The 27,951-nt window shown below is 54.9% G+C and overlaps 8 protein-coding genes across 8 annotated transcripts; 5 read left to right on the top strand and 3 right to left on the bottom strand.

Moving 5' to 3' along the window:
- Positions 1 to 851: 851 nt before the first annotated feature.
- On the top strand, positions 852 to 5,528 carry C8A04DRAFT_27715 (uncharacterized protein; the record flags this gene model as incomplete). The annotated part of the gene is made up of 1 exon (XM_062780388.1): positions 852 to 5,528. One exon carries the CDS (start codon positions 852 to 854, stop codon positions 5,526 to 5,528), a length of 4,677 nt encoding a protein of 1,558 aa, XP_062637901.1.
- A 521-nt stretch (positions 5,529 to 6,049) lies between these two features.
- Positions 6,050 to 7,195, bottom strand: C8A04DRAFT_11454 (DNA polymerase zeta processivity subunit; the record flags this gene model as incomplete). Its single annotated transcript, XM_062776982.1, has 3 exons — positions 6,050 to 6,271; positions 6,350 to 6,418; positions 6,482 to 7,195. The coding sequence occupies 3 exons, from the start codon at positions 7,193 to 7,195 to the stop codon at positions 6,050 to 6,052; spliced, it is 1,005 nt and encodes a 334-aa protein (XP_062637902.1).
- A 1,519-nt stretch (positions 7,196 to 8,714) lies between these two features.
- C8A04DRAFT_27717 (uncharacterized protein) lies at positions 8,715 to 11,150 on the top strand (the record flags this gene model as incomplete). Its single annotated transcript, XM_062780389.1, has 2 exons — positions 8,715 to 9,721; positions 9,848 to 11,150. The coding sequence occupies 2 exons, from the start codon at positions 8,715 to 8,717 to the stop codon at positions 11,148 to 11,150; spliced, it is 2,310 nt and encodes a 769-aa protein (XP_062637903.1).
- Positions 11,151 to 11,510: 360 nt separating this feature from the next.
- C8A04DRAFT_11395 (uncharacterized protein) lies at positions 11,511 to 13,164 on the top strand (the record flags this gene model as incomplete). The annotated part of the gene is made up of 5 exons (XM_062776956.1): positions 11,511 to 11,617; positions 11,711 to 11,822; positions 12,030 to 12,350; positions 12,426 to 12,742; positions 12,861 to 13,164. The coding sequence occupies 5 exons, from the start codon at positions 11,511 to 11,513 to the stop codon at positions 13,162 to 13,164; spliced, it is 1,161 nt and encodes a 386-aa protein (XP_062637904.1).
- Positions 13,165 to 13,638: 474 nt separating this feature from the next.
- On the top strand, positions 13,639 to 14,985 carry C8A04DRAFT_27719 (PI31 proteasome regulator N-terminal-domain-containing protein; the record flags this gene model as incomplete). The annotated part of the gene is made up of 3 exons (XM_062780390.1): positions 13,639 to 13,828; positions 13,904 to 14,221; positions 14,297 to 14,985. The coding sequence occupies 3 exons, from the start codon at positions 13,639 to 13,641 to the stop codon at positions 14,983 to 14,985; spliced, it is 1,197 nt and encodes a 398-aa protein (XP_062637905.1).
- Positions 14,986 to 15,812: 827 nt separating this feature from the next.
- Positions 15,813 to 19,157, bottom strand: C8A04DRAFT_11399 (armadillo-type protein; the record flags this gene model as incomplete). Its single annotated transcript, XM_062776958.1, has 5 exons — positions 15,813 to 16,198; positions 16,259 to 16,380; positions 16,436 to 17,007; positions 17,061 to 18,750; positions 18,832 to 19,157. The coding sequence occupies 5 exons, from the start codon at positions 19,155 to 19,157 to the stop codon at positions 15,813 to 15,815; spliced, it is 3,096 nt and encodes a 1,031-aa protein (XP_062637906.1).
- Positions 19,158 to 19,655: 498 nt separating this feature from the next.
- C8A04DRAFT_27721 (uncharacterized protein) lies at positions 19,656 to 20,254 on the top strand (the record flags this gene model as incomplete). The annotated part of the gene is made up of 2 exons (XM_062780391.1): positions 19,656 to 19,774; positions 19,924 to 20,254. The coding sequence occupies 2 exons, from the start codon at positions 19,656 to 19,658 to the stop codon at positions 20,252 to 20,254; spliced, it is 450 nt and encodes a 149-aa protein (XP_062637907.1).
- A 638-nt stretch (positions 20,255 to 20,892) lies between these two features.
- Positions 20,893 to 27,865, bottom strand: C8A04DRAFT_36533 (uncharacterized protein; the record flags this gene model as incomplete). Its single annotated transcript, XM_062783558.1, has 7 exons — positions 20,893 to 21,519; positions 21,765 to 22,090; positions 22,154 to 23,019; positions 23,095 to 23,390; positions 23,834 to 23,958; positions 24,896 to 24,956; positions 25,064 to 27,865. 7 exons carry the CDS (start codon positions 27,863 to 27,865, stop codon positions 20,893 to 20,895), a joined length of 5,103 nt encoding a protein of 1,700 aa, XP_062637908.1.
- Between the last annotated feature and the right edge of the window lie 86 nt (positions 27,866 to 27,951).

Here is a 27,951-nt window from a genome sequence, read left to right on the forward strand (position 1 = left end):
CCCTTTAACTCAGGGCGGTTTCTGGCCCGAGCTCCCGCGTCAGGCCGGATTCACCGCCAAGCATCTCTCGGCTCGATCGCTGCCCGACCCCGGCCCGCCTCGATTCCCACACGGACCACTGCAGCTGGGGAGTTCCCCATTCTCGCTGGCCACTCCCTGGCTTCCAGGTTGTTGTTGGCAGCTTCCCGCTCCGGGCACCCCACGGTTGCGCTCCACGATCCGGCGACTCTCACTGGAGCTGACGCTTCTTGCCAACCTCGTGCATTTCGGTCACCTTCGCTTCATGGACGGGTGGTAGTTTTTTTACTTCTTTTTTTCTCACTCTTTTTCTAGCTTTTCGGCTTTCCTCCCAACCTTGCGTGCCGTCCTTTTGCATCGCACTCAACAAACGACGGTTCGACCGTTCCTGCCCGTCGCCGAGCCAAGTCCCCTCTCCCCCCCGGCCCCGGTTCCGTTTGTTTGTTTCCCCCACCAAAAAACAGCGACACCGTTGTCGCAGGCTGCTGTGCGCATCCCACGAGAATCTCGCGACTACCCGACCGCGTGCCTTACATTCCTCCCGATCTCAACGTCAGCTACAAGCCCTACTAGCTGCCCGATCGAACGCCCACCGCCGCACCGGCCGAACCCGTCTCACCGTCTTCTTGACGATTATACCTGCTCCGACGAGGCTGTTGATCCGCGCCGCTGACCTTTCCCCTCTATCTGATTACCCCGCCACTTGGACACCTTCGACAAGTTAGGCCACACAACACACGTGCGAGCTCCGACGACTCGCCACGACCGCGAATTGCATTTTCCGGTGCACCTTTGTCCTATCGCAATGATTACGATCAATTGAATCGACCACCATGGTTCGAGTCACGGAGGAGTTGGCGATTTCGCCAGAACATGTCACTCTCTACTACGCATGCGACCCCCTGTTGGGCCACCTCCCCATCCTCATCTTCCACGGACCTTCGACCACCGCCAACTATACGCACAATAGCTCGCGGATACAGGTCCATATTTACAGCCCGGCCGGCTACCAGTCCTTTCCGCGCATCACCGTCTCGCCCAACTCGCCATTTTACAGCGTCGTTTCGCACCTCCCGCGGGAGTTCCAAGGGGATGAGATTTGCAGGGGCTTGGCCTTCGGCCTTTTCAAATATTTTACTGAGCTGCCCGAGGTAGTCAAGAATCATTTGAAGAACCAATACCCCGTCACCCGAGCTCGACGACCAGGATCGGCCCCCGCGCTCTTCGGTGAGCAACATGCTGCCGACCTCGCCAAAGCCGCTGTCCAGGGCGACAACACAGCCGATGCGATCGGGACATTAGAATATGCATTACGGACACAGCACTTGAGTGGCGTCGATATCGACCTTGTCATGCCACCCGGTTCTATTGTGCCCCTGGAGAATGCCGATTTCGACGAGATGTTTGAGGATGAGGACGATCTGATGGACCCCACGTTACGACAATACGCCGGGTACGCCCCCTTGGTAAAGCTGTTCGGAGAGCCTTCGTTCCTCCCGACTTCTAAGCTACGACGAGCACCCTCACGTCCGACCTCACTCAACCGCAGCAAATCGTTCTCGAAAAATCAAAAGGTGGAACTACGCATGATGATGGGCGAATTGGTCGATACGGAGGAACGTTACGTGGCGAAGCTCAATGAGCTTGTCAACAATATCGCCCAGGACTTTCGTCAGAAGGCAAAGGAGCGCCCAGCTAGCAGCACAAGCCCGTGTGAGGAGGATTTGGAGAAGCTGTTCCCCAAATCGGCGGATAGCATTCTCGAGCACAACTCGGCATTTATGAAAGAGCTTAGGCGAATCATGGACGAGACCGAAGACGACGCCGTGCGGGACATCGAAGTCCCATTCCCCGGCGCCAGGCTGGGTGGTGCCAGCAAGCTCCGGGACCCCAGCGGTGCTGTGGCCATGGCGAAAGCCTTTTTGGAGTGGTTTCCTAAATTTACCGATTGTTATCAGGACTATATCCGTGCCAGCCAGAATTTCCCTCAGCTTCTCAATACGTTTCTCGACAGCCAATCGACTTTCCGGCAACGGGTCGTTCAGACGGGCGAGCAGACTATCCGTTCGCTGCTCATTGAACCTGTGCAGAGGCTTCCTCGGTATAGCTTATTCATCGACCAGATTGTCGCCTGCTTACCGATGACCCATCCGGCACTGCAGCTCCTTTTACGCTCGAGGGATATTATCACGAATATCTGTTCCATGGATGACCCGCTCCCGGACAAGCCTCATGTCACAAACCGTCTTCGTTCTATGGTTGAAAGCTGGCCGGCGGATCTTGAGCCTCAGGGACGTCTAATCTCAGCTGTTGACTTTGTCGAGCTCGCCGCGCCGTATGTTTCTCTATCAGACAATCAAGACGTGCCGGACCGATGGGGCATTCTTCTTTTGTTCTCGGACTGTCTTGCCATCCTTCAGAAGAGGGCAAGTTCGGGGCTCACAGGCCGAGACTTTCTCCGCGAGATCGACAAACCATCACCCGCCGGCTTACTCGCCTCCATGACGAATGCCGCCGGGGGCCAGGGAACTTGGGAATTCTCGTTCGCAGGTTGGCACCATCTTGCAGATGTTCGTTTTACGGAGTCATCGGACAATCAGCTTATTTGGATGACCTCCACTCAGGAGCTGAAGGGAGCCCCAACGGGTGAGCATTTCACTAGCAAGGCCATTACTTCTCGGTGTTTCCTTCTCCAGGAACATTACGAAGGGAGGGCCAACAAATGCACGGAGGAGGTTCTCAGAGCTCGCATCGAGGGCCGCTTTTCGGAGAAGGAGAGGGAAGACCCTACTTGGACACTTCGGTCCGTCAGGATGCAAGATAACAATTTTGCCCTGCACGCCGCTGTCTTTCAGGAGGGCGCTCAGCAGCTTATTGAGGGCCGCCGCGAACCGGCACCGATTCGTATCGTGCTGGACAACGACAAAGGTACCAAGGGAGCGCCTGTCGGCCATTACGGTGTTGAAGTTGTCGTCGAGGTGAGAACCGCTGCAGACATGCGGAGGATTTCGATGAACACGTTGGGGTTGAACGGGAGGAGATTTACGGACGACGTCGCGCTGGAAGACTTTCTTCCCACCCTATCACGGAGGATAGTCCAGTTACTCAGCTCCCAGTTCAGCGTCGCAAACCTACGGCTTGCTCCTGCCCTGGTCTCGTACTACACCAAAATATTGCGCGCCATGAACGTCTCGGCCAAGGTTGAGAAGAACACCCGATCGTTCCTGTCGTCTTCACCGGTCAAGATGCTCTCGAACCTTTTGGTCGGATCCACTCCATCATCGAGCTCCACGTCTGTCGACAATGTGGGTATAAACGGGTCAAGGCACAAGCGGACGCGCTCCAACAGCACGAGAGATGCGGGCGTGATGACAGGGTCAATCAATGACAGGGAGATCCCTCGCCTAACGGTGAACATAGAAGAAGAAGAGCCGCCAGAAAACCCATTGGTCCGCCTCGAACAAACCTTTACTGGGTATGTGGCAAATATGCAGGCGCGGAAGGGCTACTTCATTGGGCGTACTTTGCTCAACCGGTCTATGGCGGACGAGCTTCAAATCAACGATCTCTACAACCGTTTGATTGAGTTTCCTTACGATCTGGAATCAGCGTCCGAGTTGGGGACAGAAGTCATTTTTGCGGCGTTCGAGAAGTTTATCCGCATCGCCTGGCGCGAGCAAATTGGGCCAGTCATGACCATGCAGCACCTCAACGCCCTGCAAGTACGGGCCTCCAAAAAGGTTGTGGGAGACTTTGCCGATTTTGTCCGCTTTCTCTTCAGCGATATGGCTCCCCAGAATCGCCGGGCTTTCACTGCGATTATGAAGCTCCTTGCCGACCTGCTGGACGGCTGCAGCAACGATGGCGATAGGGGTGCCCTGACGCTCGCTTTCGCGGAACTACTCATAGATGAAGGGAACCCATCGGATTACATCAATCTATTGGATCGCATTGTGGAGGATTGCGACCGCATCTTTGAGAAGGCGGATGCTCCGGACCCGACCGGGTTGCTTAGCACGTTCCCCTATGAGTCGCTGACGCCTAGCAACCGGAGCCAAAAGTCTTTCACGGGATCCATGACTTCCAACACCTCATCGCTTCGCCGGAAGTTCGGCTTTGATACACTTTTGCGGCAGAACAGCAGGACAGAGAGTGACCGCCCATCCGTTTGGCGCTCACTAAGCAAGCACAACAAACACGCTAGCATCGACAACGGTAGTCTTTCTAAGGCGAGTAGGTCAAAATCGGTAGATATGGGCGCCAATTACACACTCCCGAATCGTCTGCGCCGCCCCGGCTCTCGGGATCGACCGCCAGTGGCAGGTGCATTTGATGATATTGGGCATCGCCCAGCGAGCTCACACCGGCTCGAAACCATTGGTGAGCCGGAGGTTGTCGAGACTAGCGGTGAAACCAAGTCTCTCAAGAAGAAGCGGCGGAGCTCACTCTCTGACCTCAAGTCCCTCATGGCGTCCGCAAACCTGGAGGAGGAGGAAGAACCACCCCTGATGCCCCTGAGCGTCAACACGCAACAAACGGCTGAAAAGTTCAACTCAGCCCCACGCGGCCCGTCGCCTTCCAAAATCCCCATCAGCCCAACATCCCAGCTACAACAAAGCTTCCGTTCCTCGAAACAAAAAGAAAACACCGCCGACCTTTTCCAACCACCTACAGACCCCCCTGAAGACATTGAGAAGCCCACCCCGTCGAGACCGCGTGCTAAAACCATGACTATCTCACAAATTCCGACTCTCAAACCGCCCTCGTCGCGCATCCCCGCACCCCCAATACCCGAATCACCCACTCGCCCATCAAGTAGCCCGGGCAAGTCAAGCAGCGCTGCCACAGCTACCACTGGCCAAAAGCTCCGCCTCCAGTCCCCTCAGAAACTCCGCGAGCGCCTCCAAACGGAAAAGAAAGCTGTCGACGAAGTCGACTCGGCCCTCCGGTCCGAACTCTCCCGCATCACCGAGGACATGGCGCGCGTCAACTCGGGCGCCCTCCCCCGCTCCAACACCAGTGACATCCGCAAGCTTTCGGCCGCCGTCAAGGCCCTGGAAGAGCGTGTGCCGGAAGTCTTGCACGAACTGGACGTGCGCCACGCGCTCATGCAACAAGATATGGATGCCACGCTCAAGGCGACAGAGGCCAAAGTCAAAGCGATCGACCAGCTGTATAAGGAGGCTACGGCGGAGAATGAGCTGCTGTATGAGAAGTTCAATTCGGAGCTCGGCAAGATTGTGAAGGCCGTCAAGGGCAAGGGGAGGGAGGACAAAGAGGAGTTGGTGGTGAAATTGAGGGAGTCGAGTGATGAGGCGGCCAGAGCGAAGAAGGAGAATGCGAGGTTGAGAAGGGAGATGGTTAGCTTGAGGATGTTGTTGAAAGGAGCCACCACACCTGGGAGTAGTGTGAGCAATGCTGTTGGTGGTGGTGGTGGTGGTAGCGGGAGTGGCGGAAACGGCCTCGTGAATGGGGGAAGTAGTATAGGGAGTGGTGGGGAAGGGAATTAGGTGATCGTTGGCGTGCTTGGGTGGGGATTGTTTGGCTGGAATCTTTTGAGGCGTTGAGCCATGGATTGGGCGGTTTGTCGCTTCATGTTGGTTGGGTCGGGACAGGGCAGGACAGGGCAGGTCGGTTGGTTCGATTCGATTCGGCTTGTTAAAGGATATTATGGATGGATGCTGTTCCGATATTGGCGGATTCATGGTGGGTGGGGGGTCTATGGTTGACGGCTTATGGTTGACGTCTGATGGTTGATGGTTAATGAGTTTTGTGTTTGGTTTACGGCCTTGTCTATCTCCGGAAAATGGGGCGGCAGACAGACCAGTGTATGGTATCAAAACGTTCAGCCTTTGATGGTTATGATGTTTAAACTTGCATAGCTACAGCATGGATGCTGGCATGATTCCAGTTTTTTTTTTCACCCGCTTTGCATCATGCGTCTGGGGTATTTGTTTACTTTACACAATGCTTTCTCGACTGTGGGTATCATAGATGCTGAAATAAAATCCTTTCGTGGAGATAGGAGGGTTTAAACGGGCTGCGTCGACCCAGGAGTCCCTGTTTCCTGCTCTAGCGCTGCCGCTTTCTTCCTTAGGGTCTCTTTTACCTTGCTCTCCTCTACCCAGCACTCGAAGAACAACGGCCCGGCCTCCACAGTCCGGACTGGCCGGGTTCGGACTTCACGTAGCCCATCTTTCGCCTTGCTCTGGGGTTGGAGATTTGGTTCTGATGGGATCCATGCTTGGGGGTGCTGTGTGGCGTGTTAAGGAAGAGAACTTTAACGGGAGTCAAGAAAAAAGGTGCTTCGAGGGACAAAAGCGACACTTACCCCGATCGGTGCTCTCCCTTCCTCACCCAACTCCACCGCCACAGTAAACGTACACCCATCCACGGCTGCCTTCCCATCCCCCCCGTTCCCACTACCATTCCTACCACCATCACCACGAACAGCCGGCAAAACCGGCCCCATCCCCTCAGCCACACTCGCCATCCTCCTCAGCGCCCCACGCAATTGCTCGTCCAAATCCGGCCACTGCAGCGTCGGGTTGAGCGGGTCCTCAGCCAGGTGCCGCTCACGGGCTTCTTCGTGTCGTGAGTCGCGCGCCAGCACGCGGGCAAAGTCCTGCATGGCGCGGGCGGTGTCGGCTGTGGTGGGGTTGGGGTTGGTAGAGTCGAGGACGGGCCAGGCGGGGAAGTGGGAGGTGTCGATTAGCCAGCGCTCGAGGACTGTGCCGGGGGGTGGGTAGGGGTTGGTTTGGTTCTTGGGTTTGGTTTTGTCCTCCTCATTGGCCTTGGGGGTGCGGGTTCGAGGCTGGGAGGGGGTGAATGGGGAAGGGGATGAAGTTGGATGATGATGAGAGGACAGTGGGGTGATGGGTTCTGGGGGGGAGTGGATGACGATGGCGACGCGGGAGACGTGGCCGGAGGAGAGCTGGGCGCTCACCGCTTCGACGGCGTCGCGGATCCAGGCGCAGACTTTGGGATGGCGGTTTTGGTGGACGGGGAGGTTGAAGGCTTTGGTGGAGAGGAAGGTTGAGGGGGGGTAGATTCCGCGGTAGTAGAGGATGTTGTGGATGGCGACGGTGAGGAAGGAGTTGAAGGAGGTGAGGAGGATGTGGGCGTGGTCGAGGGAGAGGGAGTCCTCCTCCGGGTCGAATTCTGGTTCTAATGACATTATCGTGGTTTATGGTGAGATTGTATGAAACATTGATGGACAGACAAGGCAACAGAGGAGTTGCAGGCTGCACCTCGTTGAGGTTTCAGTAACGTACGTGTAACTATCCTGTATGTTACGCGTAGTGTATTGTTCTCTCCAAATTTGGCGGGCATTGTCACGTGTTGCCAAGGATTCCAAGTTCACAATACGGAGTACGGAGTAAACAAGCGACAATAAGACTACACAGTAAAGAGGATCCTTATAATGACATTGAGAAGGCCATTAAAGTGGCGGCTCGCAACGTAAATTGACAGAAACAGACTTGGATTTAACCCGAAATAAAATTGGTAAGAAGATGGATAATTGGCGGAACAGACCTTGGGCGGGAAAATAATATATTTGGACAGTTGCCATTAGACACCACCGTAATAGACCTCCAGTGGGAAGGAGCTCCCCAGACAATGCCTAGTCGGTCAGGTACGCGCCTGTGTCGGCCATTGACTCAACGCGGTTGCCCCCTCTCAACCATAGCCATGGAGCGCACCTCGATCACGTCGTTACCATCGGAGCTCCTTTGTCAAATAATCCATCACCTACTCACAGTTGAGGCATTCGGCTCCGTCGCAGCTCTCGGCCAATGCGGCCGTCGACTGTATAACTGCGCGCTGCCTCTCTTGTACAAGGATGTGAGCCGTGTCCACCCACCTGTCGGCCAAAATGCCCTGATTTGGGCTGCTGAAAACGACGAAATCGACACCTTGACGGCGCTGCTTGAGTACGGAGTCGATCCCAACGCTCGATTCCGGTCCAGTCTCCCAGAATGCGCCCGCCAGGGGGTCTTCTCTGCCCAAAACCTTGGCCGCCGCTTGTTGCCGAGGCAAGATCGCCATCTCATCGCGGCCTTGTACCAAACTGAGATAGTTTATCACCGAAGAAATCTAGGCTGGGCGTATGATTCTTGTTTTCAAGAATGTACGTAGTTTGGTTCTCGCCTCTCCGTATTGCAATAGGGAGGATATTGGGAGAGGAACGTATAGAAGCACTAACATCGGCTTAAGGGTACATGGCCGTTGCGGCTGGGAATATCCCCAACTTTCATCCCTCCTGGGCACCTGACGAAGAGAAAGTGACCTCACTAATCGAGGACTCAACATTTGGTTGTTGTGAACTCAGCGATGGCCCTGCAAAACTCATTCCACCTCAATATTCGTGGACTGCGTTCCATGTGGCTGCAAAGCGAGGGAACCAACGGGCGATCCAAGTTCTGCTTGACTACGGCGCCGAGATCGAGTTGAGGTGTAGGGGCCTTTGCGATTGTCTCGTTCCAGTAGCCCCCCTCGAACGGGCGCCGCCGTCCTTTACCGCCTTACATATTGCTGTCTGCTCTGGGCATGGCGACACCACGCGCCTACTCTTGGGACGTGGCGCTAATGCCATGCTTGCGGGTCAAATGAAGCATGGTGTCTCTTCTCTCCATGCTCGGCCTGACGACGCAATTCCTGCTCTCCACAGTGCCGCCTTGCGAGGCAATGTTGCCATGTGCGAAATTCTGCTCGACCACCAGACTCAACGGGGATCTCTAGACGTTGGTACTGTTGTCGGATGGTGTGATGCGCGGCAACGGCATGCCATCGATTACGCCGTTGCTGCCGAGCATGCACGAACAACAGGGGTTTGGCTTCTCGCACGGGAGGACAACCCTCTTCATCAACTCACCCGCCTCGACCGCGACTTTTTCGCACCTCTCCACCTTCTCTGCCGCGAAGGGAAGTACCGTGACGCTTTGTGCTTACTCGACAGTCTCGGTAACAACAACGGACACGGAGATGCATACACCTTAGCTCTCCAGTTGTGCTTTGTACGGTCACCATCCCCACCAATGCCATTCAACACCGTCCAAACATCACTCCGGCATTACCTTGCAGAATATACCGAGCTACTTGTGTCCGGGGAACATAAGCCTCATTTGGAAGACGGCGAGGAGGCGCTTATCTGTCTAGTCCAACGCCTCCTGGACCTGGGAGCCGATCCTAGTACCGTCATGCATCGCGAAGGGTGGGTGGACTATGCGTGGGGTCAGTCGGCTCTTCACCTAGCAGCCGGACGCGGGGAAGTTAAAGCACTAGCCACTATGCTCGACTTTGGAGCACCTCTCGAGCGTTATGTTATACGCCCGATGTTGTCGGGCCATCCGAATAACCAGACGCCCCTGGGTGCCGCCCTCCTGCCCCCGGACGGATCACCCACCGTACAAGACTCCCGGAAATACTTGGAGATAACTCTGTCCCTTCTTGAACGGGGCGCCTCGCTTCAAAAGGCTCTCGGCCCTTGGCAACGGCCAGGCCCGAGGGTCGTCCTTTGGCCTCTCTTTTGCACCCACGAGCGCACTCGCAAACCCTGGTACAATTCGGATTCCTTTGACTTATTTGAGCGAATATTGGCGCTGGCAGCGGCACAGCATGGGAAGGAGCCCGAAGACTGGGCCGCGGATGTCTTGTATTTATCCATCATGTGTGGACGACCGAACGGGAATCTCTGTAAATGGTACGTAACGCCTGGTAGCTTCGAGCTTTCCCCATCTATTTCCTCCTCCCTCTCCACTCTTCTCTCAGCCCTACATTAGTGATTCTCGTGATTGCAAACGTGTTAACAGTTGTTGTACCTCCCAAGGCTGGTTCAGCGTTTTGGTGTTGTGCCCTCTGATTTCCCATCCAAGTCTTTGGCACGGATGTCTCCTGTCAACTATGAGAAAAGGCAGTACAATGAGCCGGGCATGATGGACTGGTTACTAGAAACTCTACCTGAGACTGCACTCAATTACGAACTTAAATCAGTCGATCAGGTTAGGGGCCTAGCTGGTATATATGCGGATCGCTGGCAATTCCACGCCGCCAAAGCTCTGGTCGAGCGAGGATGGGTGGACAGGGTCCCCGTGATCCAAGACGGCCAGGGACCGCAGGCTACGCAATCTGACATGGTGCTGTTTCGGATTCGGTCCATCCTTCACCCGCCTTGCGTAAGCCGACCTTGTTCGAAGACCGGCAACGACGGTGCTGTCGAGCTGGTCCGGGCCATTCTGGCTCGGGCGGCGACACTGTCGGCTGGCGATCGGGCCTGGGTCATGACGTTGAGAGGGGTACCGGCGGTCAGCCGGTTGATTCGGGTAGCCGCTCATTCAGTTCCAAAACGTGGCCGTAATGAGGCTATGGAAATGTTACGACTTCTTTTGAAGGAGCGTGCTGTTCCTCTCTACGGTGTACAAGGAAGATTTCACGGCGAGTTTCCAACACACGGGTCCAGGCCTCTTGCTTCTGTTTACCCGGTTCCCGTTGCGGTAGAGTGTGGGGATCCTGAGGTGCTGGAACTGATCTTCAACGAGACACCGCCCGCAACATCCGAGGAAATTCAGGATATTTTAGCTATGGCGCTCGACGCTAGCCCAGACTTGGCCAACCCAGTCATTCTCCAGGTTATTCTCGAACACCCCCTTACCAACCTCGCCGCCCTCATCGTGAGGACGGACACTCCCAACAATAATGGCGTCAGCGGCGACATACCGCCCCTCTATTACCTCCTTAAAAGCTTCTACAACAGACGCATCGCCCCTTGGCAGGGGCACGAAGGGCAACGGTCCGACCATGCCTGCGATTGTGGGTTTCTCGGCAGAGACAAGCGTCTCGTGCGATGTGTCGCCTTGTTAGTCCAACACGGGGCTTCTTGGACACAGCCTAGTGAGCCGTCGGGCGAGACGGCTCTGGATGTGCTTGCCGCGATACTGGATACTGAGGGCCACACCACGCGGAACGGGGACTTGGATGTCTATTTTCGCGACCTTCTTTCTATTAGCAACATGTGTGTGCTGAAGAAACATGTAATTTTGGACTGGAGGGGTGCTGACGCGGTCGGGAGGGTGCGCAGCGCGGGGTTTAATCCCGTTGAGTTTGCTGAGCTCGAGGTCCCAGCGAGGTGGTGATAGGTGGCCTAACCGTTATGTGTTGTTTCTGGGAACACGGAAAAGGGATGAGAGCTGAGAAAAAGGAACGGCTAGCGGGCAAAGCCAGTGGTGAAAGAAAGAAACCGGCCACCTTCGTGAACTTCTCTGCCTGGGTGTCACCAACGTGGCGGTTTGAATAGCAAGTGGTGACTAATTGGCTTTATGGAGCGGAGCGTATTGCATAGTATCTGGCTGCTGATGTTGGCAAAAGCTAGATCTGCTTCAACGTGGCCAAGTATTGTGCGTGGTATATGTATCGCTGAGGAAGCCTGCCCCTTCGATGATGTTTCTGTGGTTACAATCCTCCATACAATACCCACCACGGATGCTCCGAAGGACATGCCCAACGACAACGAAGGGATGCCATCATCGGCGTCTCCTGATGTGATTTGCGCCGAACTTCTCAAAGTGCTCAGCCGGCTCGAAGTTGAGCAACCCATGATATGGTGAGTATATGCCCCCCCTATCTACCTCCCTTGTTCCCTTTTTCTTCTTTCCTCTCCTTTTGTGGCTGTTCTAACTCGCCGCCCGTTCAACAGCCAAAACACTTGCCTCTGCCCCCATTTCTTTCTTTTTCAGCATTATCTTCTCCCCCTCTGGGACTGGGGCGTCACCAAGATCGTCTGCCTCAACCTCGGTTCTCTCCGTCATGTCCAACCTAACGGCGGACCATTCCCCATCCCCTTATCACCACCCACCTACACCCCAATCTCCCCCAATCTCAACAACCCAGCCCCTAACACCCCTTCCCCCCGAACCCACACCCACACTCACACCCGCACCCGCACCCGCGGCCTGACCACCGCCCACGCCCTAGCCCGCTACACCTACCGCGAAGCCATCCGCAACCAACACGAGCTGGACTACGGCAACAAACCCCAAGCCGACGACGGCACCCCCGCCGCCAACCGCCGCGTAGCCCTCCGTCGCCAAAACGCACTCGAAGCAACCCTCCTCCGTCCACGCGCACGGTTCAATGCCCGTCCGTTGGACTTGCTTGATCCGCTGCAGACTATGCTGCGGCATGTGGCTGCGCTGGAGGTGGCGTCGACGTTGAAGTTGTTTGGGTGTTCGAGGGGGGTGGAGCATGGGTTGGTGAGGGAGTATTTGAAGAAGACGGGGTTGGTTAGGGATTGGTGTTTGGCTGGGATGGGGATGGGGGTTGAGGATGGGTGTGTTGTTCCCAGGGACAGCAACGTTGAAGGGGGAAAAGAAGAGCTGGGAACGGTGGAGGAGAAACGAGCAGCGATCGAGAAGAAGCTGAAAAAGTTGCCGGCTACCGCGGGGTATGGTGGTGACGGGGATATGGTGGATGTGCCGGTGTATTTTTGGGATGGGGAATCTTACACGGAGGAAGACCGGGAAGCGCTCCGTCGGTTGGCCGGGGTTTTGAAACTCGGCCACTTGCCGCTTGTGGAGGTGGTAGAGGGTGGGTTGGAAGAGGTGTGGAAGGTTGTGGATGAGAAGACGTTGGTGTATACGGTTGGGGTAGGGTCTGGATCTGTGAGGATGGAGGAGATGCTTGCGAGGGGGGTGAAACCTGTGGCGTTGGTGTGGGGGGATGTGAATCGGTGTGGCATTTTCTTTTTTTGTTTTTTTGATGTTGATTTCTTCTTCTTTTCCCTTCCTTGGCTTATTCCTTCCCCCCATCCCATGATTGGGGTTGGTTATGATATGCTAACGCGGTAGTAGTGATGGGTTTAACGATGATGATAGGACTCGGCTGGACGACTACCTGGGGTTTGGCCTCGACAAACGGACTGCTCCACACACCATTGGGCATTCACATATTTACATCCGCAAAGATGCCATCGAGGAAACGGCAAAGCGGCAGATCCTCCCACCGTACCCCGTTAATTTCCCAGCGGAGTACGCGTATATCCCGAGACGTGAGGACTGGTACCTTTATGAAGCCCCGAAACTAGGGACGACTCGGGGGCAGCTTTTCCCGGACAAGAAAAACAAGGCTGTTGGGAAGGGCGAAGATAAGTGACCAAGCCTTAGGAGAGAGATAAGCGATGCATTCTTGGGCTGCAGTTAATTACAGCGATGAGTGTGAGATTTATGACGGGCCATGGTTAAGGCTGTTCTTAACTCTATTTTAGATAGCGCTTCCGGATTTAAATAGCAAGCGGTCAGCTAATTTGCAAGATACTCGTACTGGACCCCTTATTCGTACTTGCGTGTAAGTGTGAAGTCCGGAGCTTGATGGAACCCCACTCGGCTTCAGGGCCTCTGTAGCCCCACCCGCCCATAGGGCTGAAGCTGCTCCGGATGCTCCCCGATCGTACGTCACCAGGAAGCAACCTTAAAGCAACCAGCTTGCCCCGCCTTTACAAACCGCGAACCTCTCCTGTTGGAAATCCAGACCGGCTACTTTCAAGCCTCTTCCGACACACCAGTGTTTTGCCAGAGCAATCTTCACTCGCCATCGGTATCCGTGAGCAATTATCGAACACTCGACACGATGACGCCATCTGAACCCCTCGGCCCCGCCATGGTGCTGCAGGGCGTTGCTGATGCTCTACCCACCCATGCCGAGGGTGACACCACCTCGCATCTCAGCAGCTCTCTCGACTGCGTCGCCATCTTTGTCCACGCCTGCTTGGTAAATCTGGGGTTTCGCTTGCTGGGCTTTCACGAAGATAAAAATATTGGTGTGTTTGGATTCTGGAATCCATCATTATCACCTATATAGTCAAGTCCCCGCTAACAGCAGTCCGTAACCCCAGAATTACAATGCGCCAGTCTCGCCCCCCGTCTGCCTTCGGAGTGGAACAACTCGCTCAGCTCCCACGGTTTCGTCTACGCACATAACCAGTCTGCCATGCGCTTTGTGATCCACGTCGACCGGCTGGGTGGCAAGATCGAGATCCGCGGCTTGGCCACTGGCGACGAGCGCATCGCTCGCTTCGATATCACGGCTCGCGATTTTGTCTCCTCTTCTGCTCTTCCACTACGTATCCCCAAGTCGGACAGCGGCGAAGAACAGCGCGGCGAGCTTGTCCAGAAGCTCAGCTCCCTCTTCATTTCAGAGGAACGCATCCGAGGTATGTCCCCTTCCTCCTTGTATGAGTTAGTAGGCCGTTTGTACATGTATTTACTAACCAACCAACTCCCTCCAGACCTCGCCTCCCTCGTCAAAATCTCTCTCATCCAACGCCTCCTCCCCTCCCTCAACAAAGAAGGCTACACCGAAACCCGTCCCGAGCCCGCCCCCCGCCGTATCTCCCCTCCTCGCCCAGGCAACGGTAACAACCCCCCCAACGAACCCTCCTACCTCCCCCCACCAGCCGCTCCCCACCCTTACCCAGCTCCCGACCCCCTCGCCTTACCCCCGCGCCATCCCATCCCAACCGCCGACTTCCCCCCTCCCGATTTCGAAGACGAATACGAAGTCAACCGTCCCCCGCGTGGCCCCGGCCACGGTCAGGGAGGTGCCGGGTTCGGCAGCATCGGACACGACGACTTATACCCCGCCGGTTTGGGCCCGCATGATCCCATTCGTGGATCGTTTACACCTGGGGGTGGGATCGGGCCGGGGGGGTTGAGACGGCCAGGCGGTGGTGGAGGAGGTTTTGGGGGGATGCACCCTACGTTTGACGATCCGTTGTTTCGGGGTCCTGGGGGGAGAGGAGGAAGAGGTGGGGGCGATGGGGATGGAGATGGAGATGATACGTTTGGGGGGCAGATACCCCCTGGTGCGAGGTGGGATCCGTTGGGGCCTGGGGGTCAGCCGAGGTTTGGAGGGGGTGGTCGGGGACGGGGCTTTGGTGGGGGGTTTGGAGGGTTTGGGAGTGGGGATATCATTTGATCTTTTGATTTCGAGGTAATGGGGAACTGTCCGTGGTGGAGCGGGAGGATGGGGAATTCGTTTGTGGGAGATTGATGGTGGTAAACACCGCCGTTGTTAATAAGCTTAGTTTTTGGGGTGTAGGATTAGGTACATCGGATAAGGGGGAGTAAATGACTTGCTCGGGTTATTGAGTTGAAGAGAATGAATAAGAAGTTGAGCACGCAAGATGGCCAGCATAATTAACTCGTACATCACATCACATCACACACATGGAAGCGTAAAGAAGTAGCTGGGTAGCCTCCTTGTATGTATGTACTGCGCTTGTGCATCACTATATAAAATTTCTCGCTTTCTCTTTGCCTACAAGTGTAAGGGGTATGTAGGTAGTGAGGCCTCTCACGGCAATGTTCAACTTGATTCCACGCCCCTCGCCCGGTCAAAAACTTCCCTTTCTGTATCTCAGCCTGCTTGATACATGTACTCTTCGTGTCCTCCCAGGCAGCAGTCCCTTGAAAGCCCCTGCCGACATGCCCATATGTTCTTTCCCCTTAAGCTATGTGCCCGCTCCGTCTTACGCAGACCGCTGTAGCCAAGACCATTCAGAAACCGAGTGGGAGCCCAACAGGCCCGCAAATGCCATACCGCGCCAATGGTGGCCAAGAAAGCTGTATACATCACACAAACAACCAGGTTTTGCACAATAGAACTGTCTCTCTCTCTCTCACACACACCTGTTACCATAGTAACTTGATGCTGGCTCTGGGGGGTTTCCGCCACTCCCTAGCCGTGACCAGATAGCGCGGCAGTCTGAGGTCCGGAAGTTTCCTATACAACACAGCGTGCTACTACTGCGCCGCCTCTTTGACCTTGCGTTTCTCGTCGTCGGTCAGCATCCCACACCAGTTCTGGAACTCCGCAATATTCTCGCCGTCGGCACGCATGAAGAACTCGATGAGGTAGGCTTGTGTCTCGTCGTCGCGCTGCCGCATGTTACCGCCTTCGATCCAGCCCATCAGGTCGGCTTTGGTGCTGCCCAGTGCCAGGTCCAATGTGTCGTCTGGCTCATCCTCCCACCCGTCATTATCGGCTTCGTCGTCTTCTTCGGCGAGGTCGGTGGCCGCGGCCGCGGCGACGTTGGCGGCGGCTTGGAGACCGGACGCGGAAACGAGTTCTTCGATGAGGACTTTGAGGATCTTGAGTGGGGCTGGAATGATGGTGTACGTGTCCGGATCTAGGTGGGAATTTATTAGCCACTGGAAAAAAAGAAGTTTCAACGGCTTGTGAGACTCACTGAGCTTAGCTCTTGACCGAGTCATGATCCTATCTGTGTTGGCAATGATCAAGTCGCCCTTGACCATCGTCTGAGCTAGACGGGAATCGTTGAGAGAGTAGAGCTTAGAGAGAGCGATGACGCTAAGCCAGTGGTTAGTACATGAACAGCCAAGGAAAAAAAAACATGGGAACTTACTTTTGGCGAATCTCGTCATACCCAGCAAAGTTGACCGAGTTCTCGAGCCATTTGCCGAGGACGACCTGCAGGCCCACTTGCCTGTTGATTTGGATGTCGCTGAGAAAGTTGACCACATCTTGCGCGCCCACGAGCGACAGACGAGCAAAAACCAGAATCAACGATTGAATGAACGGAGCCGCTTCGGCGGTCTCGAGCCGCGTGGCAACTGCCTGAAGAAGCTGAGGCAAGAAGGGGCCAAGCCTCTCATGTCCAGCCTTTTCTACTAACTCCGCAGCCAAACCTCCCACTTCAGAAGCCGCAGTATCCTCAATGTCCGGGCCGAGAAGACGGTCAATAATACGCAGGCACACCTCAAGACCAGACCGGCCGTTTTCGTCCTGCCAGCTGAAGACCTGCTTATGGTCGTGCATGAGAATGTACTTAACCGCCTCTGCGCCGGGGCGAAGGATATCGCCTTCAGCCGACGTCATGAGAAGATGGTGGAGTTTGGGTAACGTGGCGGCGACAAAGCCATCCGGGAGTGGCTCAGACCCATGCTGAAGAAGGAGTGACAACAGTTCGGCGGCCAGCTTAGAGACGTTATTAGTGGGAATTGCCCGGTAAGAGGATGAAGAAGACTTACGGTAACAAGCGGTTCGTCCTGGGTGAGGTTGGCAACGTCGAAGGTACCAGTGATGGACGGCAAAACTTTGGCGCAGAGCGCAGCATAGAGACGTGGGTGTTCCATATCCTTGAGCGGCCCCTCGTTGTCCTTGAAAGTCCTCGCAATGTCCTCAAAGGTATCACAAACAAGAAGGTCAACATGGAAGATGGCCGCACCGTGCTTCGCAATCAGGAACAGTAGGTCAACCGCCTTGCTGTCCGGCTGGATAGCGATCCTGGTGTCCATGCTGATAGTGGCACGCAGAGTCTCCAAGAGGGTGACGAGCAGGTCGTCCGCGTCTTCAAGGTCGCTCAGATCCTTGGATTCCAGGAGACGCTGGATGGCCAGTATTATGGGTACTTGACGGTCCACGGGAGCTCCACCCTTGATAAAACCTTCGACTGCCTTGACACTGGCGGCTTGCACAAGTTCAGATTCATCCCTAGTGATCGAATCGATGACATTATCGAGTAGGCCAACGGCGGGTTGGTAAACCGGTGCCAGTGCGCCGGCAGCGAGATAGCCGCGGGCACGGAGCATTGGCTCGTCTTGTCTGTTGATAGCGTATGTGACGAGCTCAAGGTAGGCATTTGCGATTTCGGGCGGCACCGCTTTCTCACAGTCCTGGAAATCATTGAGAATAGCGTTAAACAGGTACAAGGCAGCTTCACGCTTCTGCCAGCTCGAGCCCTCTGCTGAAAATAGGGCCTTGGTGTAAGCAAATAGACCCTCGAGCGCGGCCTTGTCGAGCCACTCCCCAAGCTTAATGAGAAGATCGCTGCTGGCCGTCCTCGCGGTGTAGTTGGACGAGACAGCAGTTTCGTCGGCGAGGTATAGTGAGATATCAATGTCCCACAGCCCTTCTTCTTCCTGCGTGATCTGCGAGTACGACACCAGTAGGCCCATAAGATCCAACACCCAGGGGGTATCGTGAACAGCACCGCGCGACTTGATCTCAGCCTCGAGTTGCTTCTGGACCGGCGGCGCACGGATACATTGGTTGAGGAAATCCAGCTCGTCCAGCACAAGGAAGTCAAGAGTAAATGGAAGCCCATCCAGATCCTCGAGTCGGCTCTGGGCGTCAGAGTCGATAAATAGAGATTGGTGCGATGGTGCCAACCGAGAGAGCTCTTCCCAAGTGGTAGTAAACAGGGAAAGACTCTGTGGGAGAAGAAGGGTAGGGAAAACGGTCCGGATCTTGATCAGGGTTTTGACTGCTTGATCTTTTAGTATGATCGGGCCTGGACGGATGGTCGGCTCCGCGCCCGAGCTCTCGACCGGCGGTGGGAGCGGTGTTTTGATGACTTGTTCCAAGAATGGTAACCATCCGCTGAGGACTTCTTCGGCAAATGTTTTGACCTCCTTCTTATGGTCGTCCTTTACGATATCCATCAGGTCAAAGCAACTGCGGAAAACAAGAACTGCCAAACTGCGGTGTGTCTCTTTCCGGTTCTCGTTGAGAGCAACGTCATAGCAGGACTTGATGATATCCCGAGCCACACCAAAGAACTGCTCATCGGTCAGACTCTCCTCGACCAAATCCTGCAGGATCCGTAATGCCCCATGGAGTTGTGCATCGGTTCCGGAAGGCATGACACCAAGGACAGAGGGGAGAAGGGCGGGCCATCGGTGAGGGAAATCGGCTATGGCAATCTTGGAGACGACATAACTAGGTAACAGCTTGTTAGTCTCCTCTTTGTTTACTGTTAATGTTCGAGAGCCGTCGCTCTAACTTGCACGGTGTACCCACCTTGCGGCAACCTTGACTTTGCGCTCATCCTCGGGGCTTAACACCAATTCGAGGATCGCATTCCGCAGGTACTCCTTTGTTGAGTCGTCCACCGGGACGCTCTCACCGTCGTCCGGTGCCCATTTTTTCTCAACAAACTTTCGGAGAGTGGTCAAGGCCGACTGGCGGATATGAACGGGGGCGCCCGTGTGCGCTCCAATGCGGGCTAGTGACAAGGGGTACTCGGGATTCTGCTGGGCGTGCAGGAGGTCGAGCTCGGCTTGTTTGCGGGGGCCGTCGTTTTTGTCGTGGGTGTTTGCGAGCAGCTGCGCGAGGTGCTCATCCATCTTGCTGGCCGAAGCGAATTGCCTGTCGGGGCTGTATTTCCAGGTGACAAGTCAGCTATAATTATGTGCCGGCTCCCTAATAAACGAGGCCGCAAGGCAATTCCGCGGGGTTAGGTAGGGTTGGTAAGAGAATGTTGTGTTGCAAAGAAAGACTTGGATAGACTCGGGAACCCGCCGAATACAAACGGCGGTGATGTGGGGTGTGAGACACGGCCAGGCCTGTGCGATCAATCAGCTTTTGTTTAAGACGCGTAGTGGGCGTGCACTGCGCGGGGTAGTGCTGGGGTGGGCCAGCAACAAAGCCATCAGGGTCACGGCAGCGGGGCATCGTGATGAATAAGTGGGGCAAATTGCAGCGGGCTCAGGCGGTTCGCGGCAGCCACCCCTGACGCTCTTTTCATGGACGAACTTCATACCTATCAAAACATCGACCCTTAAAAGTCTAAAAATGGATCTTTGAAGCCGAGACAAGTAAGGACACAATCCGACCCTGAAATAATGCCTAGTCAACCAAATTCTGGGATCCCGCTCTCTCATCTGCCCAACGAGGCAGGATATAAGCTCCTTGAACTCCCTCCAGAACTCCTTGAGCTTTTCGAAGGCCAGGACCCACCTCGGTACGTTGGCCCTGTTCAGTGTAAAAGAAACCTTTAAGACACATACCAACGGGAGGTATGTAATACCCTCGTTGGTCTTCACCTCCTATCATTTTGTTTAACCCCCCCTCGTCCTCCCTTCATTGTCTAACCTACCCCGACCCCACCAGCTTAACCCTCCACCCCTCAACATCAGCCGCCCTTCTCAAGACCCCCCTCAAGACTTACTCTCTCCGCCAAAAAAACACCTCCAACGCCCTCATCCTCTTGGCACCCACTACTACTACTACTACTACTACCGGTATCCCGACCTCTGCCGCCCCGGATACCGACAGCAATGATGGCGCAGACAAGGACCCAAGCCCCATAGCACGAGCCGGTATTAGCACCATTGCCACGGTTCACGAGACGGTCGAATTAGTTCCAGAAGCTGAGGCGGCGGCGGCACCCGCAGCTAAGGCAAGGGGGCGATGGCATGAAAAGTTTGGTCGGGGCCGTTAGCTTTTCGGGATGTGTTCAAGGCGGCGGGGGCTAGTCGACATGGCCATGAGAGGATTTGATCCCTCCGAACCCGGTGCTCCTAATCAATGCCTTGTTAACACTATGCCCCTTCCTCCCAAACATCCAAGTTTATGTCCAGCTTTTACGGTTACCAAAAAAACCACGGCGAGTCAACAATTTAACGTCCCCCGTGATCGGTTCTGCGGAACCCAACGCGCTTATTACTCAATACAGTGCCTATAAACATCTAATTCATGGGATGATACAGGCCCAGTGACCAGTTTGAAGAGTCTCTCCGCTAGACTACGAGCTTCTTCCTGCTCAGACTCGCCCATGCATCCATTCATATCGGCCCCGCCGGTTCAACGTCATCCCTACCGCACATCCTCTGTGTCTTGCCCCAAGTACCCTCCCAGAGCATTTCTCGTGATCTGATTCCTGCCCTTGTGTACCCTCCAAGCCGCATACCATCCCAACTCCTGTATGCAGTGGATCCAACGAAGAGCAAAGGGGCGGGAACAACAGGAGAAATCAAAACCAAATACCATCGCAAGCACGGTTAACCCCCAAGCCCAAATTCTGTAAAAACCTCAAAGCAATGACCAGGAACAGACACCCTAAGAGTTCAGGTTTCGACCTCAGGGCACCCTAGGCCCCCACGGTCTTCCAAACACAGGCGGGTTCCGGTTACCCGTAGAGCCAGGCACTGGATGGTAGTGCCGGGCCGCAGGCGCAGGTACCTGCCCGACCTGGCCACCCTGAACTGCGGGTTGATTAGCCTGCCAGTGCGGCCCTAGTTGACCAGCTTGCATAGCATGTGGCTGATTCTGCACAACGGCGTTTCCTTGTGCGTGGGGAAACGGGTTGACTGCTGTATGCGCGTGAAGCATGTTACCGCCAATATGGCCACCGTTAGTATGATGGTACTCTGCTAGTTGTATTGACCGGTGAAACTCAGCTAGAAAATCCCGGGGTCGTTGTGGGGGAGGGAGTAGTGGCTGAACCCCCGGCTGTGCAGCTTGGAAAGGCTGCCCAGCGATATTGTTCCTCGCGGGAGGGACGCGCTGAGCAGGTTGGGCCGGGCATGCAGCTGGTGGTGCTGGAGGTTGGACAATATGTGGTTTCTGTGGCGGTGGTGGTTGTCTCGCTTGTTGTTGTTGTCTCGCCTGGAGTCGTTGTTGTGCTTGGAGTTGTTGTCTCGCGTGATATTGTTGTCTCGCTTGTTGTCTCTGCTGAGCTTGGACATTTTGCTGCACTCCTCCTACCTGGTTTTGGTAGTTGCCAACCCCTTGGAAATGGACAATTTGAGGTACACCGTTTGGGGGATTTGCTTGCTGCCCGTTACCTCCTATTGAAATAAAGTAAGTCCACCAGTTCCAAGAGCAAAAAGAGACTTTCTTCTTAATGAAGAGGGTTTCAACGTACCCGGTGCAACCCAACCCGGTGCAACCCAACCCGGTGCAACCCAACCCGGCGGTACCTGTGGCGGGAAGACGTGGCCAGGCACTACTGCCGCGGGGTTGGCGGCTTTGCGGCGTGCATCATCCTGAAGGACCTTGTCGGAGAAGTTTATTTGGAGCAATTCTGCTGCGAGCTCTGGATTCTGTTCTGCGGCCTTCTGGCGGGCGGACTCCTCGGCTGCGCGGACTTCGCTCTGATGGCGTTGTTCTACACTGTCAAATAATGGACAGTTGCCCTTCTTGCCGCCCCGTCTGGAGTCGTCAAAGTGACTGTAGTCACAGGATTGTGAACAGACATAGCACTGGACGTTGTAGCATCCGCCACGGGTGCAGGTCATCTTGTTACAACCATTTTCCTTGATGAAAGGTGTGCTGCCTACAGTGATTTAGAGTCAGCAAAGGGTGACGTGGGTGAATGATCAGCGGATCAAATACTCACATTTGTTGCACTTGCGGATGAGAGCAGCAGACATAGCCTCCTCAATGGCCCGCCGAGCTGAGTGTCCGTTCTCTCTCGCAGCCTCCTGGCAAGTCTTGGGGATATGTGTTTCCAATCGACAATGTCGGCAGCTGACCTGGAGACACTCCGCATTCTCGCACCGAAATTCCTTGTTTTGTTCGACCGGTGGGTACTCGGCAGCGTACCGGCAGAACGGGCAGGTTTCAAGGTTTTCAATACCTGCTAGTCGAAGAGCTTCCTCCTGTTCGATCAAATCCAAGGCTGTGCTCAGCTTGTCATCCAGAAATATCTCCTTCTGATCTTTAGCAAATCCGCCCTCGCACCCATCCATGGACATACAAGCAAGTTTATGCTTGGAAAGGCCAACAACATGTTCGGCCATTTGCTTTGCGCAGGCTCGACAGAACCAGTGGACAGTACTGGCATCACAGTGCACCATGCGGTTAAGGGGCAATTCGTCAAAGCAGCAGCCACAGTCTGCCACGGTACCTTCAGCCTTGGCTTGGGCTAAGTTCTTTTCCTCCTCTTCCGCTTTCAATCTCTCCTCTAGCTCTTTTGTCTCCCGTGCGCGTGTCCTGGCCTCACAAGCTGTGCGGACGGCAGTAAGAGTGGCTAGAGCGTCTATCTCCGCTGGATGTGCTCTCAGGCGCAGATCATATTCGACGTTAGGAAGCTTCACGATTCCAGGGGGGACTTTCTTGGTTCTGGCCGGTGCGACTGCTGGGTTCCAATTGGCTTCATCGAGGGCCAGGTATGTGGTGTAGACCCGGTAATCATTTTCCTTGAAGGCATTGTCGACGTCCTCGGCGTATCTCTGCGGAAATGCAGCTTTAAGAAGCATCCGACTGTAACATTAAGAGGATCAGACGCGGCACGCAAGACCAATCGGAACACATCAAGGGCCACTTCGGAATACGTACGCTGCCTTCAAATAGGAATTGAAATATCCACGGCCTTTGTCGGCGGGCCGAGGCTCGGCGTTGGCGAACTGTGGTTGCACGTTCGTCTCTTCCGTGTCTTCCTCATCAGGCCGCTTTCGCTTCAGGGGGCTCGGTCGCTTCGGATAGGGCCGCCCCTTTTCCTGTTCATCGAGAATGTCGCTAATAACGTCTTGTGAGCGGCCCCCATGTTTCAAGGCCTGATCTTGCAGAAATTTCGGGCAGATGTCGGGAAAGCAGTGCAGAACAGTCTCCTCGCACGACGGAGGCTCTTCGTCCTGTGCAACTAGAGGTCGTATCACACCTGGGTCTGCTCCATAACCTGAAACAGGCTGTGATTCCCTGCACTTAGATATTAGTATGCTAATATGCCTCTGACATCGGTCTAGGTATTTCTCAAGGCAAGTAGATTGAGTGGGTGAGGTCTAGTCATGTGAAGTATGCTCGGACAAGTGTGTTGAAATCTAACGTCGTGTTTGTATGGAGTACCAGGAAGCCGAGGAAGCGGACGGGTAGGCTTCTCTACCCCGGTGTTTCGATGGGCGATGCCCCATCGGGATGATTGATGACCCAACTTTGCTTCCCGGGACTTTCCACCCTCAGGAAGTCGGCTGCCCTGGCTAAACAATGAAAGTGTAGAGATGCAAGAGCGGGGTTCAGAGGGGACAGGGGGGCTGGGAATGACCTACGGCTGAGGATAGAAGTTTTTGTCGACGGCCACAAAATCGTGAAGGTCGTCCAAGTCCAACTCGTCGAAATCCGGGTCAGCATTGGTTGTTAGTGCTTGGGGAGGCGAGATCTCTTGGAGTGATGGCGACGACGGAGGGGAAGGCGAGTCAGAAATGACTACAACCTCATGGTGAACCATGGCAAGGCGGGTTGGCGCGAGAAGTCGGGTGGCTGCGCGGAGGGAGGGAGGCCAAGCTGCGATCAGAGATCGGAGTTTGTAGTCCAAGAAGACGGGTGACTGCTAATCACAGTGATTTTGTTTTGATATGGGTTTCGGGATGAATCCTCAAGAAGAAGAGCTCATAGTTGGTGGAAATGAGGTATGGATGGAGCTCCTCAGAAGCGCCGATGTGGGTTTTGAGGCGAGGGCCACAGAGAAGTATCTTTGGTTGGGAAGTTGGACGAAGCATCAATCTGTTGCTGAGGACAACATTAAAGCAAGTGCTTGCCCCTATGGGTAGCTTAAATTCCGAGGCGCCAGAAGGGTTAAATATGATCTTGCCGTGCATGAGATTTTCCACCATATGTGAACTCTAGTAATGTATGAATGAGGAAGTTCACTAACATCTCTGCAGCAGGGCGACGGCGACGGCGGCTGCAAAGCTGGGGGGATTTCGTTGTCAACCCCAGGCCTCCCGCGAAGGCAGGAAGCAAACTTGGGAATTTCTGAACTGAGCCTGAGGGCTCATTCAAAGAGGCACGTGCAGGCCTGTTCCATTCATGGAACCTACCGCCTGATTGATGGACATGAACAAAGGATGGGAAAGAACTCGAGAGCTGTTCACGAGGTCAGGAGGGCTCCAATAATGCACGGACCATGTACGATGATTGAAATTGCCTGATCAAGTAAGTTAACGTGGGGCATTAAGATTGAACTCACATTCTTGTAACAAATGTTGGTCATGACCAACAACACAATCCCATAATTACATCGGGTTAACGCCGGTTATTGTGATACTCAATGAGTAAAGAACAAACACATGTCTGGACCATCCTTTGAATGGGGGGTGGAATAGTTATATGTTGTCACTGAAATTCGGAGGTATGTACATACAGTAACTTGTACGAAGTACAGTACCACGAACTATTTTGCTTGCTGTTTCTTTCGACCACCGCTTGGGTGCGCCACAACACCATGCTGCCTTCACCAAGCTTAGCGGCGTGGTGTGGGTTTTCGGGCTGTTTGTCATGTATTCCGACATGTCTAGGCCTCGAATGTGACACTAGGAGCAGCTTCACCATGGTCAACCTCCAATGTGTCAGCTTGTTCTCCGCCGTCCTCCCCGTCTTCATCCGCGACAGGGAAGAAGCCAGAGGTCATATGTGACGTCTGTTCGCCCTCATCCTCGTAGTCCTCAGACAAAAACCCACCACCCATCTCCTCCTCTGCTCCGGCCGCTGCATCATCATACTCACCCCTACCGCCCTCATGCCCAAATACGTCCACATCTTCCTGCACTTGTCCGTAATCTTGCTCGATTCTCTCCACAATTCGCAACCCCATTATGAACTTCCTCCACATACCCAGCGCCGCCTTCCTCCTCTTCTCGTCCTCCTTTCTCAGTTTCTCGGCCTCATCCTTCGCTAGCTCCTCCATCACCCGATCATGATGCTCCTCCGCGACGACAACCCCTTGAATTACCGGAACGGCCATGCGATGACCAAACTCGAAATCCACCACAGCCTCCGCAAAGTCAATACCCAGCCTCTTCGCAACACGCATCGCGCCGCGGTAGGGCACGTGCACGGCGCCCTCGGGACACATGTGTTGGACAAACAGGTCAATGTTACCGTACTCGTTCTTGGGGATTATCCCATTCTTGATCGGCGGCGGGATGATCCAATCAGTCTGGTCGAAACTGTACAAGCCCTGAAGAACCTTCTCACCCGTGACGGCCTCGACCTCCGCAATCTCGCGCCGTCGATTCGTAGTTGCTGCACGGTAGGGAACCCGTTTTAAGGCCATTTCGCCCGGTTTTGGTGCCCGGCCTTGTTTGTGCCAAGTTTCGGCGCTCTTGACTTGGACCACGTCCTTGCGAGCATAGACGGGCTCTTCTTCGGTGGCTTTCCCCTTGTTTCGAAATGTTCTCACGGAAACGGCGGTAGGTAGAAGGGCTTCTTCGCGTTTGAGATGGCGGGCCAGGACGAAATCCTTGGACTGCTTGTAATACTGAAGAGTTTCCTCGCCCTCTTTCACTTCCTTCTTTTCCATCACAGCAGGCTTGAGATCCGTCATGGTTTCCAAGTCGTCAGCTTCCGTAAAAGGGCATCTCTCGCCGCCACGACTATACCCTCTCATGACAGATTTGAACCAGTCGAACTGGTCATACCGCTTAACTTTGCCGTGGTGGTTGTAAACTGGGACTTTCTCGATGGGGATGCGCATTCCTTTGGTGCGCCCTGGGAGAGTCTGACGTTTCAGATAGCGGACCGTGACATCTTTAGCCGTTCCGTCTTGGGAGTGCCCAACAATGTAAGCCATAACCTGCTTGGCCTTGTCCGCTTTCCCGCCCCGTGGTTCCAGTGACTCAATGAGCTCTCGATTCGTACCAATTACCGCCTTAACAATGGCATCGACTGGAAGATATTTCTTCGTCACCGGGGACAACACCTCAGTCCAGTAGTGAGGAAACTCCAGGTCAGCATCATGCACCTTCCCCCGTTGTTGTGGTGCCTGTGGGACTTGGATTGCGAGGTCCTCGTCGCTGTCGTCAAGGGCCAACTCGGAATCATCCCCATCCTCTATTGCCGTCCTGGCAACCTTGCCCGGCCCTCGAGCGGGAACAGTGTCTTCCAACCTTCCTGCCTTTTCAGCCGCCTTCGCAGTGGCCCTGTCATTTCCGGTGACCTGCCCATAGTTGAACTCTGCCTTCTCGGGGTCCGCTTCTTCCAATTTATTCCACCCAAAGCCCAATGGCTGGAGGTTGCCTACCAGGCGAGCCTCCAAGCCTAGTGCTCTGAGCAGACCCGTGAACAGCTGAGCTCCAACGTCCCGGCTGCCGGCACATTCTTGCGCACAGCGTCGAAATTCGTCAATGTCCTGGATACGTTCTCCATATCTCTCCTTCTCATGACTGTTTTGCTTACTAGCCTTTGTTAGACGGTCGAGCCGCTCGAGCGGCATGTATCCCCACTTTCGTAGGCCTGGAGCTGTGACGCGGAAACGTTGCTTCCACCAGGCAGAAAGATACTTCATCAGCCGAAAAAGGGGATCGCAGTGACTCAAATCCGCAGCGCCCTGTTCTAGGCGTTGGGAAGCTTTGGTCCACTCGCGAGATTTCCGAGCTACGGCCTTTCCCTTTCCTTTGATATTACTCTTTGTCTCCCGGTTCATCTCTGCCTTCGCTGGTGGTACCAGCCCGCTGCTCAACCTCCACCTGTCAACCTCAGCCCAAAGTTTCGGCGGGAGGTGCGACAGCAGAATCCCTTGAAGAAGGGGATCACAGAGCCACGAGTTTCGGATGGCGTTATGCCAAAGCAAAAGCTGCACATGTACGCAATGCGTGGATATTCGTGTGCGGCGCTCAAGCTTTGACGGCCCCTTCCTTCCTAAAGCATTTGCGAGTGAGATCCTCGTGTCCCGGATCAGGGTCAACTCGAGGTCACCGGTAGGCGTTGGAACATGAGCGAAGCTGGTCTGCGGGGCTTCAACGTCTTCAAAGACAACGTCCTCGTCCTCGTCCTCGTCCTCATCCTCGTCCACGGCGCTGTCGTCTTCGCCACCGCCGTTGAAAGGTACTTGAACCTTTTGTCGTTTTGCGGCGGGGACATCCTCAAAGTCGGCGTCGGACAACGAGCTCAGCGAGCTTTCGTCATCGTCGCTATCGGCTATTTCCAAGGCCGATGGCTGTCTCCGCCCGGAGGACCTCGGTGTGGAGGTCGCATCGAGGTCATCAAAAAGGGTCGACTTTCGCGGGGGTGCTACTAGGGTTGTTTCAGGGCCGTACTGCTGCTTCCCCTTTCCTTCATCCAAAAGTTGTGATGCTTCTCCACGCGTCCGTTTTCGTGGGACGTAGGGAGGCATGTCGAGTTCGGGAATCGACGTGGTGTGGCATCGTCAAGGAAACATGTAAATGTTTCTCAGGTTGTGAAATCGGGTCGCTTCCTGGG

This window comes from Dichotomopilus funicola, assembly GCF_033296635.1.
Source record: "Dichotomopilus funicola strain CBS 141.50 unplaced genomic scaffold C8A04scaffold_23, whole genome shotgun sequence".
In the NCBI taxonomy this organism is placed as follows: Eukaryota; Fungi; Ascomycota; class Sordariomycetes; order Sordariales; family Chaetomiaceae; genus Dichotomopilus; species Dichotomopilus funicola.